The sequence below is a fragment of the Opisthocomus hoazin genome, chromosome 21 (genome assembly GCF_030867145.1).
Source record: "Opisthocomus hoazin isolate bOpiHoa1 chromosome 21, bOpiHoa1.hap1, whole genome shotgun sequence".
In the NCBI taxonomy this organism is placed as follows: Eukaryota; Metazoa; Chordata; class Aves; order Opisthocomiformes; family Opisthocomidae; genus Opisthocomus; species Opisthocomus hoazin.
Genome location: NC_134434.1, coordinates 10,896,664 through 10,917,002, shown reverse-complemented (window position 1 = coordinate 10,917,002; position 20,339 = coordinate 10,896,664). Strand labels below are relative to the sequence as shown.

Here is a 20,339-nt window from a genome sequence, read left to right as displayed (position 1 = left end):
TACGTCTGGTGCAGCTTAGTGTAAGTATATTACAGCCAGTTAAAAATAATCTTAAAGTTTATATGATACTGCAATTGAAGATCTTGAATCCTTTCAAATTCCAAAATTCTGAAACATATGGAGGTCTCTATATTTCATCTGTTTGTTGGTACTAAGAAATCTACTAAAAAAGTTAATCAAAACCAGTTCTCATGTATGAGCATAATTTTTGAGAACATGTTGTGGTTGGGTTTTGTTATAAATACAGCGAATGGAACTACATATTGGTTTAAAACAGGACACACAGGAATTCTGGAGCACCAGACAAATTAAATTCCACTTCTTCGACATTTATCACTTCCAGTGTGCCACAAACACTGTAAGCGCATATTGTGGGGCTGCATAAATAAAGAGCGAGCAGCAACACAGCAGCAGTTACGCCAGACAGCTCTCTGCCTGCTACTCTTTGCACTCAGCCTGACCCACGTTAACACTCTTTCCACTGTATTTGTCGTCTAGTTTCACACTACGTTTTACCACCACTGCATATCATAAAGTGACTAAAACTGCCAGTTTAGGGAAAAAGGTAAAATATAAATTACAGTAATAGTATAAATGAGACTTACTCCCAGAAGGGGAGAGATACCAGTCAGCAAGGGACTGCAAAGGAGGTCACATTACAGCTGCTCTCACTCAACTTGCCTGGGGTAAAAGTCTTCATCTTTCATAGAAGCAGCTTTACAACCTCCTGAACCCGTAGAATAAATCCCAATAAATAATAAAAAACCACTCCTAACTTCCATAAACAAATTAGAACTTGTTTGTGCACAGTGAGTAGAACCAGGATGACCTCTGATAGACGTGACCGAGGCGATCCAAAAGAAAGATAGGGTGAATTTCAGTGCTTTATTCCTAACTGAAGGCAAAGAAAGTATCTCCTACCAGTTTATTTAAAGGCAATTACAACATTTTATTTTATAATGACTTTAACAAATTCCAATTAGCAAAATATTTATAAGTTGTCTCCCAGTCATCACCAAACCACAGATTATTGCATTTACTTGCAGCCCCAAAACATCCTTATTTGAGGGGTCTGATTTTCCGAAGTACTGAGCTACCAAAACTCCCACTGGAGATCACAAAACCACATTTATAGACCGGCTCTGGCTGTCTAAAACTGGCTATCTAGCCCCTGTGGCACTAAAACCACAGACACCTGCTGACTTCAGCTCTTCTCTCCGGATCTGCAACAGGGCACAGGGCTTGCACCATCGCAAACCGCACGGTCGCACCAGCCAAGCGCTGCCAAAGGCTGGTGCTACAAGTTATTGCACCCCGGTCAGCTGAAAAGATCTAATTCATGGTGATGCATGGCAACACTCTTTTCTTTTGTCTTCTTTTACTGCAGAAATAGAAACCTTTCCCCTTTTTTAAACCTGTGACTAAACTAATTTAATACCTTTTGACTACGGGCTCTTGCTTTCCAGCCTAGGGAGGCATAAACCTACTCCCCTGGGGCACATATTGCAGTGCTACACACAGAAAAGCGCCTTTTTACCTGTTGTTTTTTTTTTAAGAATGACTTACAGCAAAGTAAATACGCATAGCTGTGCACAGTGAACATCACGGAGGATTTATATCACATTCATCTTGACCCACGAGTAGGTTAAAAATGGCATGGTGTACACAAGCAGCGTTTTCCTGGGCTCCTTCTACATCAGGCTGCTCGGCTCACGCATTGTATGAACCACAAGCTGCTTCTATATTATTTTAAGGGCATTCCCCCGCTTTCAGGTTACATGCTATTTCAGAAACATAATGAATAAGAATCCAACTGGAAGGTGAACACTTGGAGGGTCAGCCAGTATCCATTAAAGTCTAACTCTTTTTATAGCAGTGGGCAGCACTGCAAATACAGTTAATGGTCTCAAACTAGTTTCCCGTGTGCGAGAGGTAGCTGTTGAAATTCACACTTGGCAAAAACTCGTCAGAAATATCAATTGTAATATCCATTTTTCTAATACAAAGGTTTAAATTGGATAAGCCACAGAGGAATCCCACTGATTCAAAAATTAACTTCTGTTTAGTTTCACACAGTTAATACATATTTTAGCTAAAATTATCTGATTATGACAATTTTACATGCAGTTACTTTGCAGTACAGGGTGAGGACTGTTGCATTAAAAAGATTATGTCCTTGTTACGGTTAATTGGTTTTAAACACCAACTATAATTCTATAACAAGCCTTAAAGCATCATATTGTGGTTGCTGAGCAAAACTGCACCAACTTCAACAAAACATTTCACGTAAAAATTAAAACCAGAATTGGCACTACGGATGTGGTATCTGAATTAATGGATGCTATTCTAACACAGTCTGGTTTTCATTTTTTCCTTTCATGAAACAGAACAGTATTACTAATAAAACAGCAAAGGATCTACAATGGGACCACACCACAAAAGCATACCATGTCCTACCCTAATTACACAGGTTTTACATGTTATATTTAAGGTATAAAGGCATATTTGAGGAGACTTTCAGTTCTAGTTTCACTCGATGGAACACATGCCCTAAGCAGCCCCGGGGCTGCTCACCAGTATGGCTACCTCCGGTGCCGACAGCAGCTCCAGCTGCACCGCGGGGTTGGCAGACACATGGACAACTCCATCCTCCAGCAACATCCATGAAGGCGTTTCGGAAGTCTTGAATGTTCATCAAAAATGCAGCTGCTAAGAATTTTTTGGAACAGTACAAATCTGTGCATAGGGACATGGTTTAGCGCGGACTTGGCAGTGTCAGGTTTACGGTTGGACTCAATCTTAAAGGTCTTTTCCAACCTAAATGATTCTATGATTCTGTATCTTCCAGCTTTGGAATGGCGATTTTTGGATGGAAAGATAGATTTCAATTATGCTACAAAATTAATATGAAAACTAACTCCCGCAACCCAAACGTGGATAGATCTGTAAGAGTTAAGGATGCAGAGTGAAATCCTGTCCATCTTTATATGAAATACAGTTTTGACTGATTCAGTAGTGTTTCAACTTGATTTCCATCTCCCCAATACATAAACAAACAACCAAACCCCCACAAACATAACTCTTAAATTAAAGGGTTATATACATACACCCATATTCATCAATAGAAAAGCACATTTAAGAAATCTGTTTAGCGTATTCGCTACAAAATAATCATTTTTCAAAATGCCTGCAACTAGCTAAATGATGGCCATACATAAGCTGATCCTCCATAATTAGTTAGATAAAAGTGTACCCAAACTTAAAAAAAGAAAGAAGAAGGAAAAAAAATCAAAGGGTGGGGGAAGGAGAAGAAAGAAAACTTGCTCCAGGGAAGAAGCAACTGTTCTCTGATGTGCAGCAAAGAATTTAACATCAAAGAACTAATGTAAATGGGGCCCATTTACCTTAAAAAACAACACACCACTCCACGTTCTGGAATATTTCTACTGAAGTTTGACAGCAATATGCTTTGTACCAAAATTCGAGATTGTGTAATTTGACAGATGTCAAAAGAAAATGACCTTCAGAATGGCTAACCGTAGCAATTTTTGTTATTAAGTATGTTAAAACACTCTGTATACTATCTGTTTAAACTTCAGAGAATAGCAGATCACCTTTTAAGTTCATCTGATGGTACACAAAAATTTCATTTCAACCTCAAAGCCTGAACCATGCATTTTCCTCACGTGCCTCCCACAGGGACTGCGGGTGACTTCCTACGCCAACACTCTTGTTCCTTCTCCTGCTCTCCCCACCCAGATACCAAATGGAAAGCCAAATCTCTGCGTAACAGTGAAAATAGCATACCAGTTCAAATATGTAATCTGAGCCACCCAAAAGGCCATTAAAAATAGTTCAATGTCCAAAATGATGTTAACAGAATAATTAGTCAAGTACCAAATGACTTCAAGGGGTTTGAAAATGAATGATAGAAATCCCAATCTGTCACACCCACAAACCCTATTAATATTCTGCTTTACATTCCCCTTTTGTACATCTATAAATCTTTTTTTTTTTTCTTTAAACATACATCTTGAGGAGAAAAAAACCCTCTCACTCATGTGCTAAGTACTTTTCACTGGGAAAAAAACAGGAGTGAACAGAAATGAATCTGACACTCCACCTGTACGGAGAATTGCCGTTCTGCAGCGCGTTGCCACTCTGTGCTTAATGGGGGCCCACTGAGGAGCCGCTTGTGCAGTCCGTGCCTGCAGAAAACTCTGGTTTCCAGTCTTTTCATGTAAACCACAGTCACATCCCAACTGCTGGTAAACTGCTAAGCAGGGAATTAAGGTACCCCTCACACCGACAGAAAGGAAAATTGTGTTGAAGCTGCAACAGCAGTTCAAGAATATTCTCTTTGGTCACTGTTTCCAGGAGAGCTCAACTCAAATGACTGCTCACTTCCCAAGAGTTTCTAATCATCTGGCTGAAAGAGGAATAAATTGTTTTAAAACTACATATACACATGCACAAGAAATCCAATTGCTTTTGGTGGAGTTTGCACTGGGACCTCCCAGGCTGGCCCTTACCCTGAGAGAGTATCCCACAGCAACGTACGTACAAATTAGCATTTTCCCCAAAACACGTCAGCTCCACCCCAGGCTCAAATGTTTTAAACTTCTGAGTTTTAACAGCTTTCCCAAATCTATGGATCTGACAAATCCTGTTGTGTGAACAAGCTGGATGGGCAGGTTGAAGTTCTTAGACAGCCACCAGCATGTGTGCAAGGACAGGCTTTCTAGTGCTCAGAAATCTCTTGAATTCGTTGCCTCTAACGCAAATGAAAGAGATTCATTTCGGCAGGGGGGTTGGACTAGATGACCCACAGAGGTCCCTGCCAACCCCTACCATTCTGTGAAACCAACAGTATATTTCTAATCATTCTGAAATTATGCAGAGAAATTAAATACACATTTAAGTCTTCCCAAAATTCTGTGAGACTCCAAATGCATCCTTACACTAGTACGCAATTACTAGCTTCACCCAAATAGATTTACTCAGTATCTAAATATTTCCCAGTGTCACTCACACTGACATCTACTCAATATTGCAGTGAGCCAGGCACGTTATTTAAAACCAACTGCACGATTTGGCCTAAAATACAAGCATTGTATACAACAAAGTTTTAAACCCAGATCAATAGTCTAGGTTTGCCACATGAAGCTGTTCAATACCTTGACTACACTTTACAGTAGTAAAGTACAGGACAGTACTGTGCGTGCGTCAGGAATTTCAAGGACTGGCCGCAAACCAGTTTCATCTGAGGGCGAACTGTGGCTGCTGGGACACAGGTGGCATTGACACTTCGGCACGGCTCCTGCTTCTGCTCGACACTCAAATAAGATGAATGGAGTAAACCTAGTGAAGTTGCTAGACTGCAACAGTCTCCACATCGGGGTACTGAAGCCTGGTTTTCCCACAGCTACATGCCTAAATCTGGTACAGCACAAATACATTCCTGGATTATGATTTTTAATATTTCCTGGTTTTCCTCTGATCTGCCCAACTAAATTACGATGGTTATTTAAAGTGGGTTTAAGACATTGTATCAAAAGTGGTGGCATTTTCTTTTTCAGACCCTTAACAAATCAAACAGGCACCCAGCAGGAATTATTTGAGCTTTTACAAGCCGCCTTTATTCATCAGAAATACCGGGCTCCTCTGCTGCGCAGGCAGCTCCCTCGCTCACGTGCACTCTGTCCCCCTCTCCCGCTCCAGTGTAAAGAAGTTTACAGAATAGCTTGTATCACTCAGGCCCAGATGGTTTTGGTACCCCAACAGCTGGCAGCCAGTAAAATCACGATGGGCTAGGCTGCCAAACACCTTTGAAGATGCAAGTCAAAGCTAAAGTTTCCTCCACAAGTAGACGGCAATGGTACCGAGATGTGCTCCATGATTTGACTCAGTTAAAGGCTACTTAATAAAAGCTTTACAATATGCGATTCTTTCAGAACTCAGAGATTTCTGAGCCCCCTGCACTTTATCATTATATATCAGCTAAGTTTACATGCCTTGATTTTTGCCAAGGATAGACTACAAGGCTCCTGAAAGGACTATAAAGGGATGAGAATGCGATTTTTGTTTTTCAGATTCTCCACTGCTGTTTTAAGTTAAATTTTGTGGCAATAACAAGCCAGAGTTAAGAAGATAACAACTGGAAAAAAATCCTACCTATGTCTCATTTTGAGACAGAACCTTTTTTATTAAAGGAAAAGAAGGAAAACTGGAAAGAAAAGGACCGACTCGGTATTACTAAGTTAACTTGGTATTACTACGTTACACCATTAAATGAGAGCCCAACAAAAGTTAGGCTCCTACGGTTGGAAAGACAAACACTGAGAATAAAACAAAATCCCCTAACAAATCCATGATCTGAAGCAATCAGTATTGCTTAGCAAGATTACACTGGATTACTTTTTGTAGTTTTAAATACAACAAAGCTTCCCCAAAAGAACGACAACGTCACGGAGCCAGAAAGCATTACTGTGCCGATGACTGACTGCGCAAGTCCAGCAAGGTCCCAATTAAAAAGAGAATGGAATATATAGCTCCATCATGAAAGCAATTAAACACATAAATGAGACATTGCAAGACTCTTAACATTCCCAATGTTTAATTATTTATCCGTTCTCCATCCTGCAGCTGCAGGTCAGAATTAACTCCTCTGAACTAAATACAGGAGAACTCTTTTGGGGATTTGTACCTTATTCATTTTCAAGCAAACACCCAAATTCATTTCAAATTCACACAAGACCTGCAACAGCTTCACCTAAATCAGATTTTCTACAAGTTAAACATCCCTCCTACACTCAGATGTGATTGTGAAACTACTTTGATCTCTGTTCCCAAATTTATTGCTCTATGTAATCCATGACAAAATATAATGTGATTTACTGTATCTCTATATGACAGCCCAGCAGCTGACAGAACTTCGTAATTTAGCATAAGAAAAAAAACCTTCTGGCACCAAAATATACAAATCATAATTGAGGCACTTTAGTATCACATTACAATGAAGCTCATGCAGACTGATCATAAGAACTTCAAAACAATTAGAATTCTTTCTCACCCATTTAATGAAGGTGAGTTTTACTCCGTGACATGTTCTGCAGCTGCAAGCAAGTCGTTTTGGAACACTTTTGTTTCTTCACATTAAAGACTCTGAAGGACTAATAACATCGTTTTACCCCTTCCCTGTTTCCCAAACATTCCTTCCCCTCCAAAAAAGGAAAGAAAAAGCCACCTGCAGCTTTTCTCTATTATAAAGATATGAAGAAAGAGCAAATAAGTGTAAACAGTGTCTTCAAATTGTGCCAGAATTTAAATATGCAATAAAGATGGTTTATATTAGTTTGGTCTTGATAACCGAGCATTTTTGCTACAGTAAAGCTATAGCGAAAAATGTAGATATCCAGATACTGACCTAAGCAGGGATGTGATGGGCACGTTCCACGGGGCAGCTTTTTGCTGACTCTTGGCTTTGGGGGACTTGAAAAAGTCACAGAATCATGGAATGGTTTGGGTTGAAACGGACCTTAAAGATCATCTGGTTCCAATTCCTCTGCCATGGGCAGGGACATCTTCCACCAGCCCAGCTTGCTCAGAGCTCCATCCAACCTGGCCTTGAGCACTGCCAGGGAGGGGGCAGCCACAGCTTCTCTGGGGAGCACTTTGTGTCTTCACACAAGTCTTTGTGTCTTTGTGTAAAGGATGCGTCACCTCAGAAACTTCCAAGAAAAGTAAGAATGCAGAGGTCATGGCATGGGATGCAGGAGAAATTTCCACTTAGTATTTACCAATCCCAGGCAACAAGCACCAGTTACTGTTGTTTGGATAACCAGAACCATGCACAAGCCCCTGTGAAACCAGCAGTGATCGCCGCAGGTACCGGGGTCCAGTACCAGGGCATCGGCTGCGAGATCTGTCCTCGACGTCCAGCCAGGCACCCACACCAGATGGTATTCATTCCATCATCCGGAAAGAATCTAACAAGGAATTGGCCAAGTTGTTAAGAAAAAAAAAAAAAGTGATCTCACATTACCATCAGCTACCGTACTGGAGAACAGCCAATGTTTCTCCTAACGTTATAACATACCCCAGGATGTAAAGATAAGCAAAACTGGTAAATCAGAGAAAACTGTACCTACATGTAATCAGCCTTCTCCAAGACACACAGAATTGTCAAAAAAGTGAGAGAATGAGGTAATGATTCAATTGGTCTTTAAAAAATATTTAATAAAGCTAAAATAATAAGCAATTGTGTGTTACAAGATAAAGCTGGTGTGTTACAGTTTGTTTGGACAGTGAAGAAAGGCTCAGGAAACTATTGAAAAAAATAATTAGAACAGTCATTCTGCCACTGGAAAAGCCTCCTGCACTTTGTAACCAGGAAAGTTAAGGCCAAAATGGCAGTTGGACTAAAACCGTCAGGTATGTCCCATAGAGTCAGGCTCCTGGGCCACCGAGCCCGCCGTCCTCTCCAGAGACATGGGAGATGCTGCCTGCAGAGAGTGCAGAAACCTGGCCCCCATCTGCAGTTTGGACCCCTCGTATTCCCCCAGCACCCACAACTGCTCTGTCAGGGAAGTTAGAATTAAAGCTCCGCTTATTCCCATTAGTGACTGGTTACGAACATGCTGCTCGTAAAGCTGTTTAATCCATTTTTGAACCTGCTGATAACATCTGCCTTCACAGCCCCCATGGCAATCCATTCACGAAGCTCACCATCAGGTGCGTAGAGAAGCACCTTCTTTCACCAGTTCTAAATCAACCTCTTCTTAGCTTCCAGCAACTACGCCCAAGTTCTTGGGCAGTAAATAACAACTCAGCATTCACCTTACCCACCATCTGCACGATTCTGTGAGTCTTAATCTTACGAACAGACACCAAAGGCTACAACCTGGAAGTTACAGAACTGAGAACATGCAGAGAGTGCCCTGGTGAAGCAGAACTGGAAGAGGTGTTGGGACACAGCCTCAAAAGAAACAGGAGACAGAGGAGACAAAAAACCCACCTGTGAACACTTCTTAGACAGACACCTTTGATTAATACCAGCTGGTTAAAAAAACCCCAAACTTCTCAAACAACTAACCAACTGTAATTGATACGATAGGGAGTGAATAAAGTGCACTGAAAGACAGGGCATAGGATAGAGCTCTAATGTTATCAGTCTTTTCCCTGTTGAAAGCTATCTTTTTAATTCCATATTTTGTCATAATTTATCATTTAACTCAATTATGCTTCTTCTCTGGTTCTCATTTCTTAACGGTATTGCACCAGTCATTTTAATTTTTAACCCTATAGTGTTATTTGTCAATGCAAATAATGTGGTGCTTGATCTCCTCTCCAAACATTAATGAAGATGTTAAAAATTAAGCCTAATGCTCACGGGTGCATATTTTTTCCCACGGCAACAGCTACACCAACTACTCTTGGTTACTTCTGGAACTAGGTTTATAAATACAATTGTTGGGCAGAAATCTCAGCTGCTTTCTGGTTTGTTTTTTTGAGTTGTTTTTCTTTTTTTAAGGAGGTAGAAGCAGAGAAACTCTCTGAATAACTGAGACTATTGCTTTGAAATATCTCCTGTAGGGAGACAGCCATAAATTCTGTTTAGTCTCATCTGAGTGAAATATCCCTGAGATTATTTGATCATATTTTTCTTCATGTTTGCCTCTGTTGATTGAAGACTCTTCCAAATGGCTCCCCTAAGGGATGATGCAATTCCTGTGATCGTGTTCCTGGTCCACTCTCATCTTTCCTTCTTTCTCTTTGGAGGAATAAGAAGGAACAGTGCAAAAGGGGACACACTAGAGAGGAAATTGGTTTTCTCCTCTCATCTGTGAGGAAAATTTTATTGCAAGAGTTTCTGTAAAGGTACTATAAAGACAGATTAAATGATCTGCAGTTCTTGTGCTACCATACACTAACTTTGCTCTACAAATCTTTCCTCTTTTTGAAATACATTTCTTTTTTCTTGATCTTCTAGGCTTTTGGCAGATTTTCTCTAACAAAGCCGAAGTACTATGCTCATTCTTAATAATATAAGTTGGTGAGTCACTAACACAGCGTCAGAAACGTTCAAGAACCAAATGGAAGAAAATGTACACAGACTCGACAAAACAAAACCAACCACAATATTACTACTCTGGAATAGAGAGATAATATCATAGACTATAGTTCTCAGATTATAATGAAAAAAAAAAAAATTAAGAGACCTGAGGAATATACAACTCTTCTTGCTAAGAATTAGGAGCTCTTTAGATCATTCATACCTAAGGCCGATACAAAAGAATCTATGTAATGGATTCAAACAAACATTTAAAAATTTTAGTCTAAAAAAAATAGTACATATACAATAACCAGTGGAGATCCTGAACGCATTCAGCAAGGAGAAAAACATACATCTACATTACAATTAGACATCAATTTAATGATATCATTATACTCGGAAAGAATACATGTCCACATTTTATGGTTGACCTATTTTCCCCCATGTAAATAACCAGGGTATCACTGCAACGAGTGTGAAAATAGTTCGTCTGGATGCTCACATAAATGATTAGATCTATGCTACGGCCCTTAGTGCTGAAGTTAATGAAGTGAAAGGTGCCACTCAGATCCAAGACTCTACCACACTAAGAGGCCTAAGCAGGAACCTACAGAACTGCTGCAGAGATGGTCCAGTTCCCAGCAGGTCTTAGATACAAGCTGGAACCGGTTTTGGTGGTTAATGAAATGTAGAGCTGGCAGAGAAGAAGAGGAGCTAGAGAGACAGTATTCAACAGCATGAGCTAATGGAAAGCATGCAATGCTTCTTCCTTCTGCGCAGAAGGAACTTAACGGCTATGGGGAAACTCAATACTTTTAATAGAGTATCTCTTGGAGTATCTCTTTCATCTCTGAAGATGTCATATTCTTTCTCTTCATCTTCTATTTCTTTGCCAGTGCTGAACAGTATGACATCACCTGTATGAGTACTGACAATAGTGCCAGAACAGATATTATGAATTAAAGATATTCCTACATATGCAGCATGAAAGCATGCCCAGCGAGCGCGTCCAGCTGGACTGCACCCCAGGGCTGTGCGCGCTAGTTAATTAATCCAGCATCTCAAAGCGTGAGGATAAAGGAAGAACTGAAATGCTCTCTAGGGCACATTATCAGTACTTTATTTGCAAACTATATGCAAGTAGAAGTTGTATAAAATGAAGCATCCAATTATAGCACACTGTCTGCAGATTTCTGAAAAAGGCCGTTACAAAAACCACTATATTACAACATAACTATTCTATAAAACAGTTATTCTTAATTAGGGAAGTGGTCACTTACACTGAGTACGATACTTCTAACAATACTGATTTACATTTTTAAAAAATTTTAACCTTAACTTTGAATTTCCTGGGCATTTTAGTTTTACGTGGCCTTCCCACCAGACACAGGTGGAGTGACTGTAACAGATATAGACTGGAAAACATTGTAAATGTCAATTTTTCTTTAAAAGAACAGAAATCTCAGAATGCAACTAACTGCTGCATCACTAACATCATTAAAACCTACAAGCGTCATTTGCACAGCTCTGGCCAGGCTGCACGCCGTCTTGGAGTCACAGAATCACAGAATCATAAAGGTTGGAAAAGACCTCTAAGACCATCAAGTCCAACTGTCCCATCTCTCCAGAGCAAATCATTGCACAGCTGTACTGAAATTGGAAGAATTGCAGTCCAGAAGCTAAAGTATTTGACTTTTTTTTCTTTTTAACTACAACTCCATCCCGTAATCAACTAATATGTGCATTCAGTACAGTCAATACAGCAAAATGTAGATCACTTCTCCACAAGAAAAGCAGCACTGGAAAAGAATTAGTGTTCCTGGAACCTACATAAACATTTAACAGGATGAGTCAAAATATCTAAATATAGAAGAGAAGTCAATAAGGAGATAAATGTTGAAAATTCTTTAGGGAGAAAGAAAGCACACCTTTTTCTTCCACTCCAACTTACTCATGTGTGCTGCTCAAAGCGAGCTTTTTTAGGAGCTATTTTCGGTCCCAAGGTTGCGTCCTTCGAGCACCGTTAGCAAGTCCACCCATCTGCTGGGGTCACGCTTTCGGAACACTCATCTGCTCTGCCAACCAAACACCACAGCTGAACATTACAAACAGATGTGGCTGCCAAGCTTCACGTCTGCAGGCACTCAGAAATTCAGTTTATCTCTTGCTTTTAGTCATTTCTGGCAAACCTGAAAAGGCTGCTAAGCTTTGTGCAGTCCATGACACCGGGCTGATTCGTGTTCATGCCCCAAGTGCCGCCGCTGCAGCCTCCAACACACCTGCCACCCTCCTGACACCACACCTCAGTGCAGCCTAACTACAGCTTTATGCACTCTCTCCTATGTTTATTTCTTAAAAGGTTTATGCTTCATCTCATCATCATGAGGTATGACTTCAGATTAAAAAAACAAAACTTCATATGAGAAAATGCCATAATCACTTGCTATAATGCAACGCAAGCAAATGAAATTCATACTTTAAAATCAAATCAAAATCGTTATGCTTGAATACAAGTGTTCTTCTGAAACGATATTTAAGATTTCTTAACTAATAGACAAGAAATAATTTGGAGATATTCTCAAGTCATTTTTACGTTAGAGACAGATAACAGATATTAAGAAAGTACTGAAGTCCTCAGAACATAAGTACTGTTTCAAGTTCTCCACGCTATCCTCTTGAATTTTTGTCTGACTTCTGTCCAGCACGGCTTATGTGACCTTAAGGATGTTAAAATTTGCTATCCTTATCTGATAAGGTGATTTTCTGTTCTAACAGAACTACCATGCTGCGTCTTCAAAGGCGAGCAGTAAGGCAATTATGAGTGATCGGGCTGCGGCACCCGCCCTGGCGAAAAGCAGGGCTGAAGACGGACCCCTGCCCTGCCCAGCAAGCGCGGCCACCGTCCCATCGCATCAGCCCGGCCACGCCGAGCCGCTCCGGCAGCCCCCCAGCCCCGCTCCCGCCTGCCGGGCTGGCGGCAGGGACCCGGCTTCCAGAACTCTTCTTAGACAGCAGTAACTGTCAAAAGATACTTGCTTTTAGAACCTCAGGTTCACAAACATCACCGTGCTACGTTTATCGAGCAACTTTCTGGCATTGTGTGCTGTAATCACTAACAAAACGCATCAAATAAAATACTACAATAAACAACGTAAAATCTTTGAAGTTGAGATTTTTAAGCAACAGAAAATTAAAGACCTCAGTAAATTAATTTGTGTGTCCCTAACTATTGAAAAGCTGTCTACAAATACCAACAAATATATAATTGTCCAGTGCTCTGGCAAGGGAAACTGCTCCTCTGTCTCTGCCCCCCACTCTCCTCCTTCCCAGTCCCAGTACAGCAGGGCTATGGGGAGGGCAACACCACAGAAATCCTCCATCTTCCTCTACCTATTTTTACTTCCAATTTTTCTCTTCACTTATCTTTTAGCCATTTCTTTTGTATTTCATCATGTTCACGTGAACAGCAGCCCGCAATTGCACAAAGCAATCCGCACAGAAACCAGTACTCCTCGCAGAGCAGCCCGCAGAGGAATGAGATCCTGCGCTTCGGAACGGACCGACCTGCAGAAAATCGGGACAGTCAGATGTTCCAAGCCTTAACAGCAAAATTCAGCTTCCCCTTGGACTTTCTGGAAACCTTTACAGAATTGGCAGAAAAAAGTAAATTTAGAGGACCAATTTTTCTCACATATTGTGCTAAATTTCAAGGTGACAAGATTTTCTAGGAAAATAAAAAGACTTTTAAAAACATGTTTCAAGACCTATGTTGCAATTAAGAGCGCTTTTTCCCCACCCCCGCCTCCCCTTGGATAAAATCTCCTTCATCAAAGTCCTGTGGACTTTAATAGGATCAAGATTTGAACTAAGTTAGCTGAAAACAACTTTTGAGCTTTAAATGGAGTTTGCCCTCTAAGCTACTTTGACTTTTGGACTTTGTGGCCAATTTCCACAGCTCTACACTTGGAAGTCAGAAACAAAGCAGAACAGTAAATGGAGATTTGAAGGTAACGCAAGGTATTTTCACACGTCTGTGAAAGACTTTCCAACAGATACACTTCTTTTTTTCCCCTTCTATCTTTTACTCAACATGTGCTCTTCTGATGAGAGGTAAAAATAGGGAAGTAGGCTAAATAAAAAAAATATCCAGTAGCAGTTAATATAGCTTAAAATTAGCTATTTTTTGAAAAACAGAAAAAATCCAACAAATTAAAAAAATAGTATATCTGACAGAAATGACAATTCAAGACTATTAAAGATATTGCCCTATGAAGGATTATTTGTAACTTTAATTTGAGGATGTAAAGAAGTTAACTTTTCTTTTGCTATACTACACATGTAAAAAAAGATCAAAGAAAGAAAAGAACTGAGATTCAAATTCCATTTTTAAGCAAAAATGACAATGTCTTCCTGAGTTAAAATTAATCCTTTAATGATGAATTTCAAAGGTTTAAATACTTTCTGTGACCTTGGCTTTAAATAATTATGCCAAGCGGAGCTTTCCTTACATTCAGAAAAGATTCTGAATTGTTGATCACAGCCATTTTAATGGCTTCAGGCTGGCTGATTTCCAACATAATCCCCCGAATGCTGTTTAAAATTACAGACCAAGAACCTGACGCAGGTAAATGAAATGTCACTTCCACAAAGGCTGTTCAAACAGCACACACAGACTGTTAATTTGTGTCACTGTACATCATTTCGCAATAAAATGTATGATTTACTACATTAACGTATACAAAAGATACTTCAACAACTATCTGCTTACATATACACAGAGTCTACCACAAATATTAGGCAGGGTTTTTTTTCGTTTAGCTTTTGAAATGACTCTCACATGTTTTAGCTCAGATCATCCCTAATGCAGTGAAAAGCTGGAATTCGAGACGCTGGTACAAGGGGATGCTCAGCGAGCACCGATGGGCAGTCAGTGACCTCACTGAACGGAACGGGGAGGGAAGCCTTGATGTATCTGAAACATTAATTTCTATTTTCAAGCCTTTCACACAGTCCTTGCTCAGCCGGTGCACACAGGCAAAAGTAGACCAGCCATTGTTAGCAACTAGACCCAATTTCCTTGCAGTTTTAGCCTGAACTTTTTCCTCCTTAAGAACTTTCCTTCTTTTTAAGGGAGAAAAAGCTTGGTTAGACAGAACCGCCCTTTCTACTCTATCTATTCCGGCAAAGAAAAAGTGATTAGCCTACTCCTCGGCTGGCTTTGCCTTTGAAATCATCCGGATTTCTAAAGTCCTGCCAGGTCCTGAGCACGGCACGGCCGCCCCCATTCCGCGCTCGCCGCGGCTGGAAGCTGCTGCCCAGCACCGCTCCGGGGGCAAACAGCCGCAGCAGCGACCACCGCCACTGCCTGTTCCAAGAGGAGAAGCCTTTCATTACAGAACCACAACACTTTCCATGCTCGCGCCGTGTGCTTGCGGCATCCAACGTCAGATCTACAGCATACGTCTGTTTTTCAACTCAAGTGACCCCTGAACATTTTTCCTCAGTGAAACTTTGCTTATCTGACTTCGACAGCGATGGCTCCCCTTTTGCCACACCGCAAGAAGCAGCTTTACGTGAACCCCTTACCTTGTCCAAGGCCTTCTCTGTTTCTGCCGCGTGTATCTTTTTCAGGTCTAATGTCATTTTTTCTGCCTCCACTTTCAGCTTATTCATTGCTGTCTCGTGGTCTCGAGCTGCCCTCTGCTTCTGCTCTTCCCACTGATGGTTCAGCTCCAGCAGCTGCTGCTTCCGCTGAGTATTCACCTGGATGAGCTCTTCCTTCAGCTTGTGGATTTGGTTCTCCATGTCACAGATAACCTGAAATAAAGAACAAACAAAGTGGGGAAAAAAAACAAACCATAAAACAAAACCCACTTGATTTTCTCAGACGGGCTGTTAGCCGGGGTTCAAAGCATTCTCTGTCCCTTTCCTTGGACTCTGTTATTGCTCTTCCTCCTCTCCTCATCCATGCAGATGAATACAGCTGCCCCTTGCCCAAAGCATGGGTGGAGCAGGAGTCACCTTTTTGGAGGGGGGGACCCCACAGGTAAAGAAATTTAGTTTGTGGCATTATAATCACTGTGTATAATCATAGACGGGCTTGGGTTGGATGTCCATGTCTTTTTTTTTTTCCCTTTAAGAAATGGTCTGTCGCCTTCTAATGAGATAGCAGTGTATCACCAATCATTTATCCATCCCTGCTACAGATTATAGACGGTATTTCACCATAATGTGCTAACATGGATCAGGAATGTATCAAAGAATGTCGTCCCCCGGGTGAGGGAACTCGAGCACGCCGAGAGAGGGTGGCACAGGCCCACGCACAGAATCCTTAAGACTCTGCAATCAATACGGATACGACACACGACCTGCAAAATGGGAGACAGACTGCAGAATCCCCAGTTCTCTTTCATGCCTTCCACGAGGAGCTCGGAAGGGTAAGGAATGAAGCTCCTATACTGCAAAGCTGTGTTACTCCTGATGTGTGCAGAATACACATCGCTACTTTATAGTAGTAGCAGAGTGTACACTTCTTAATTTAGATCTACGCTTGCACATAACTCCCATTAGTTACTTTTCTAACTGCATTTCTTCAGTAGCTTCTTAAACAAAGTATAGGAGCATCGCATCTGGGACATAAAACCATCGTCCTTATAGGTAATTGTAAGGTATGGTGTTTCAAGTACATATAGGTTTTCATTCATAAACATAATTCTGAAAATGAGCATTTTCACTAAAAACCCCACACAGTATTTCCCCCTTTTTCCTCCCTGCTTCACAAGTACCCTGGGATTCTCTCACAGAGGATGTGATAACATGGAGATGAGAAACTGATGTTCTACCACACGGAAGCAGGTGACTCAGCTCAAGCTTATTAAAGGTTTCATCAGAAAATCTGATGAAAATCGCTGTGTATTCAAAGATGCCATTGCCCTGGAATGCCAGTTACGGCTTCCAGAGCTCTGAACTGGTCTCTCTCTACAACTACTCTTTTTCTCTTTTAGACATTTTTAATATACTCTCTGTATTCAGCTAAACCATCTATTTGCTGTCTCTGAGAACCACATTACTACAAATCTTTGAAAAAGAAGCATCCATTTCTGAGCAAAGTTGGGAAATGAATGACTATCGGATATATTGCCTTGTGCATTAGTATCCCAAGACAGATTGTTATAAATACTGTGATCTGAGAGAAAAATCAAAGCTTGAAAGTTTGCCTATTTTTTCAAATTATTTGAAGCATATGGTGTAATAAAAGACCCCTCAAACCTTCAGTTATGTCCTTCAATTATCACAGCTGTAATGTATATTAAATAGTATTAACCATCTCAGAAACTTATCATAAGACTGACTTTTGCTTCCATGCTTTCTTAATTACTCATTGGCATTATTCCCTACTATGTCAAAGGTACAATCCTGTGTGTGTATGCGCAGAGATGGAACGAGCACATCATTTGTATACAGAAGCATAACACAGGCCACATACTTCAGCTCTATCAGCATTATCTCAAACATATGTTTCGTATAGTGTAATCTGCACTACAGCCTTTCCTTCCTTTCCTGATCTTTTCCTCTACACATTTAATTTTTTAAATCTGTATACAGACTAAAAATGTAAAGCACATTTTAATACATAATTACACAGACTAAAATGTAAATTTCATTTTAGCATATAATTATAAGCTACAATATACTTTTATAATTCTTTTGGAAAATAATTTCACCTCTAGATCATAACAAAATGTTAGCCTAATTGGCTTTTGCTTAACCAAAAAACGCTACAGAGCTACAATTTCTATAGGATGATGTGGTCTGAGTTCTCAACTGATGTATATTTGGGTTTTTTAATAGCAATGCAAGTCCTGCCCGGAATAGTAACAATTATCTTCTAATCTGTGCGAGCTCTTTGAGACCTCATTCCCCCTCCACTACCATTTCCTTTTTTTTTTTTCTTCTTCCTGCCTTCTTTTCTAAAACATCTTTAAAGTCCTCCGCCCCGTATAAGTGAAACTAAGATATTACTTTTCTCAGAGGTTTCCTAAAAAGTTTGATACAGTACTTAGGACAAGGAGCCAAGGCTAACTTCTTATAACACAGGGAGAAATCATTTATAAATCATATTACAAGCCAAAATAGAGACTGGGAATTCCTGACTCAACTGTTAGGTCTTTCTTCTTTACTTTGTTCTATATTCAATAATTCCTATACAAAGCCATTAGAAAATCAAATAGCACAATATAGTGTTTTCTACGGCCACATGGAAAAAGCAACAGCTCCAAGCCTTCAGATTCAAAACCAGGGAGCCAAAAGATATGGGGCTGAATTTTGTAGGTAAAGTAACAGTAATTAATATGCAAAGGAGCATTAATGTTGGACCTAATTGATGGCAAAAGCAGATTTGGTTCTATTAGGAAAGAAGAAAGAACCTGAAGACGGGGTGATGGCAGCGAAACTAATATGATTAAAGGAGTCCTTTTGGAGCAACTTCACTGCTAGTAAGATGATGTTAAGAGACATCTAATCTCTCCAAAGTGACTGGAAAAAGCTTATATTGGGGATCACAGACACAGTTCTTGTCAATTACTTTAAAATAAGTCTAGTTCTCACAGCCAGATTATTTTTTCCCATAAACAAAGTCACTGGCAGAAGCGGCTTACAGCCCAACAACTTGCTGCGTACGACAACTTTGCGTGACATGGATATCTTCAAACTGCTAAGGGAAACGAATCCCAAACTTTCCATCGCTAAGATTCTGCTATTCCACATGCCAGGTTTAATAAACTATTATTAGACTTAAATGCAGGCAAATTAGTACTACTAGAAAAAAAAAACAACAGATGACATAATTTTGTTGTCAAAAATCCATGAAATATAAAACTTCAGAGCGATGCAATTACAAAATCTCACTTCTGATGCCTGAGATCTGAAGGTATAACGCTTGCTTGGTTTCCTTGGAAAACTGAACCCTCTTTCTCAGCATTAGTTTCTTAAATTCTTTTCCTGGCTGTTCCAAACTAAGTTTGTGAGCCATGCCTGCCGAACTGTTTGCATGGTCCAAACAATACCTTGGGTACAAGAGCTGCTGTGAGAAATACACATCTTCAACACTCCACTAAAGCCAACTATTCTTGTATTAAATGTAAGACTTAAACTTAAGAAATACTGACTTTACAGTACATAATAGGTCCAAAACTTTATTGCTACTTGCTGCCTTTTGTGGATCAAAATGTTATATAGTCTTTATTCCAGTTGTATAGGTACAAGTAAATGAAATAAGAGAGATCTGTATCTTTTTCACAAAGAATGCAGAATTTCATCATGATTTGACAGGATGGCCATGCCATAGCAGCATGCCCCAAACAAGAAAGCAGTTTGTAAAATGACCATTAATCCGCATACAGGAAAACAAACAGAAAGAAAACACTAGCTTACAGAGTATCCCAAATGGAACAAAAATACAAATATGTAAACTGTGTGACAGGGTAGAGATTTCACATGAATTTATACGGCACACTCGGATGTATGCGTATGCGCGTGGAGACAATCCCATGGCCGAAGAAACTGCAAGCTGAGATGGTGATTTCTATTTCTGTTTCAAAGGAATAACTCAGAATTCTAACTAAGAATATCTGTGCTGAAATAGTGTCATAAAAAGGGTGGGTCATAAGCCCACAGCAATTTGCCTGTAGGGAAAAAATAGACTTGAAAGTAAAAAAGAAGGTTGCTCATTCACTTTGGCCTATTTAAAATGCCAATAAATGTACTGCATGTTATTTGGAAGGAAAACATGTGCTCTTAATTTTGAAAAGTAAATTGCATAAGAAAATATAAAGTTGGCAAAAAGTTTAATTTAAAATCTGTTGCTGATGTATGAAACTCTGCTACAGTTACATGCAACAGAGATGAGAAATGGACCAAACGACTACAGTTTAATTAAAAAAAAACAAAAACACAACTTTTCCTTTACTTTTCAGGAGGCTCCTACTTCAACCCCATGAAGCATTTACTTGGCTCAGTTTCTAAGGAAGAGGCTGGAGCATGACCGCATCTTCTATATTGACAGTGATGGAATACATGGACTTCACTGTCTCCCTCTCAGTGTATTACACACCAAACCACGTCCACCCCATCGCCATATTGAGCTTCAAATGGTGTTGAGGGCATTTTAAACTCACAAAAACAAGGCAATGCAGAGTTAAGATCAAATCCACTCTTAACTTCTTCCCCCAGCTCAGATCTAGTGTCATTAGGTTCAGCAGTTTTTCCAGTAAGTGACTCACGTCTC

The 20,339-nt window shown here is 40.1% G+C and overlaps 1 protein-coding gene across 4 annotated transcripts in view; it reads right to left on the bottom strand.

Moving 5' to 3' along the window:
* CEP112 (centrosomal protein 112) overlaps nucleotides 1–20,339 on the bottom strand; it is a 206,325-nt gene that overhangs the window by 81,960 nt on the left and 104,026 nt on the right. For all 4 annotated transcript variants that reach the window (XR_012766024.1, XM_075441161.1, XM_075441163.1 and 1 more), the window contains one exon: nucleotides 15,641–15,871. Coding sequence is in view for 3 of the 4 variants with exons in the window: in XM_075441161.1 (XP_075297276.1) it covers nucleotides 15,641–15,871 (231 nt within the window). In the remaining variant the exon portion in view is untranslated. The remainder of the gene's footprint in view (nucleotides 1–15,640; nucleotides 15,872–20,339) is intronic.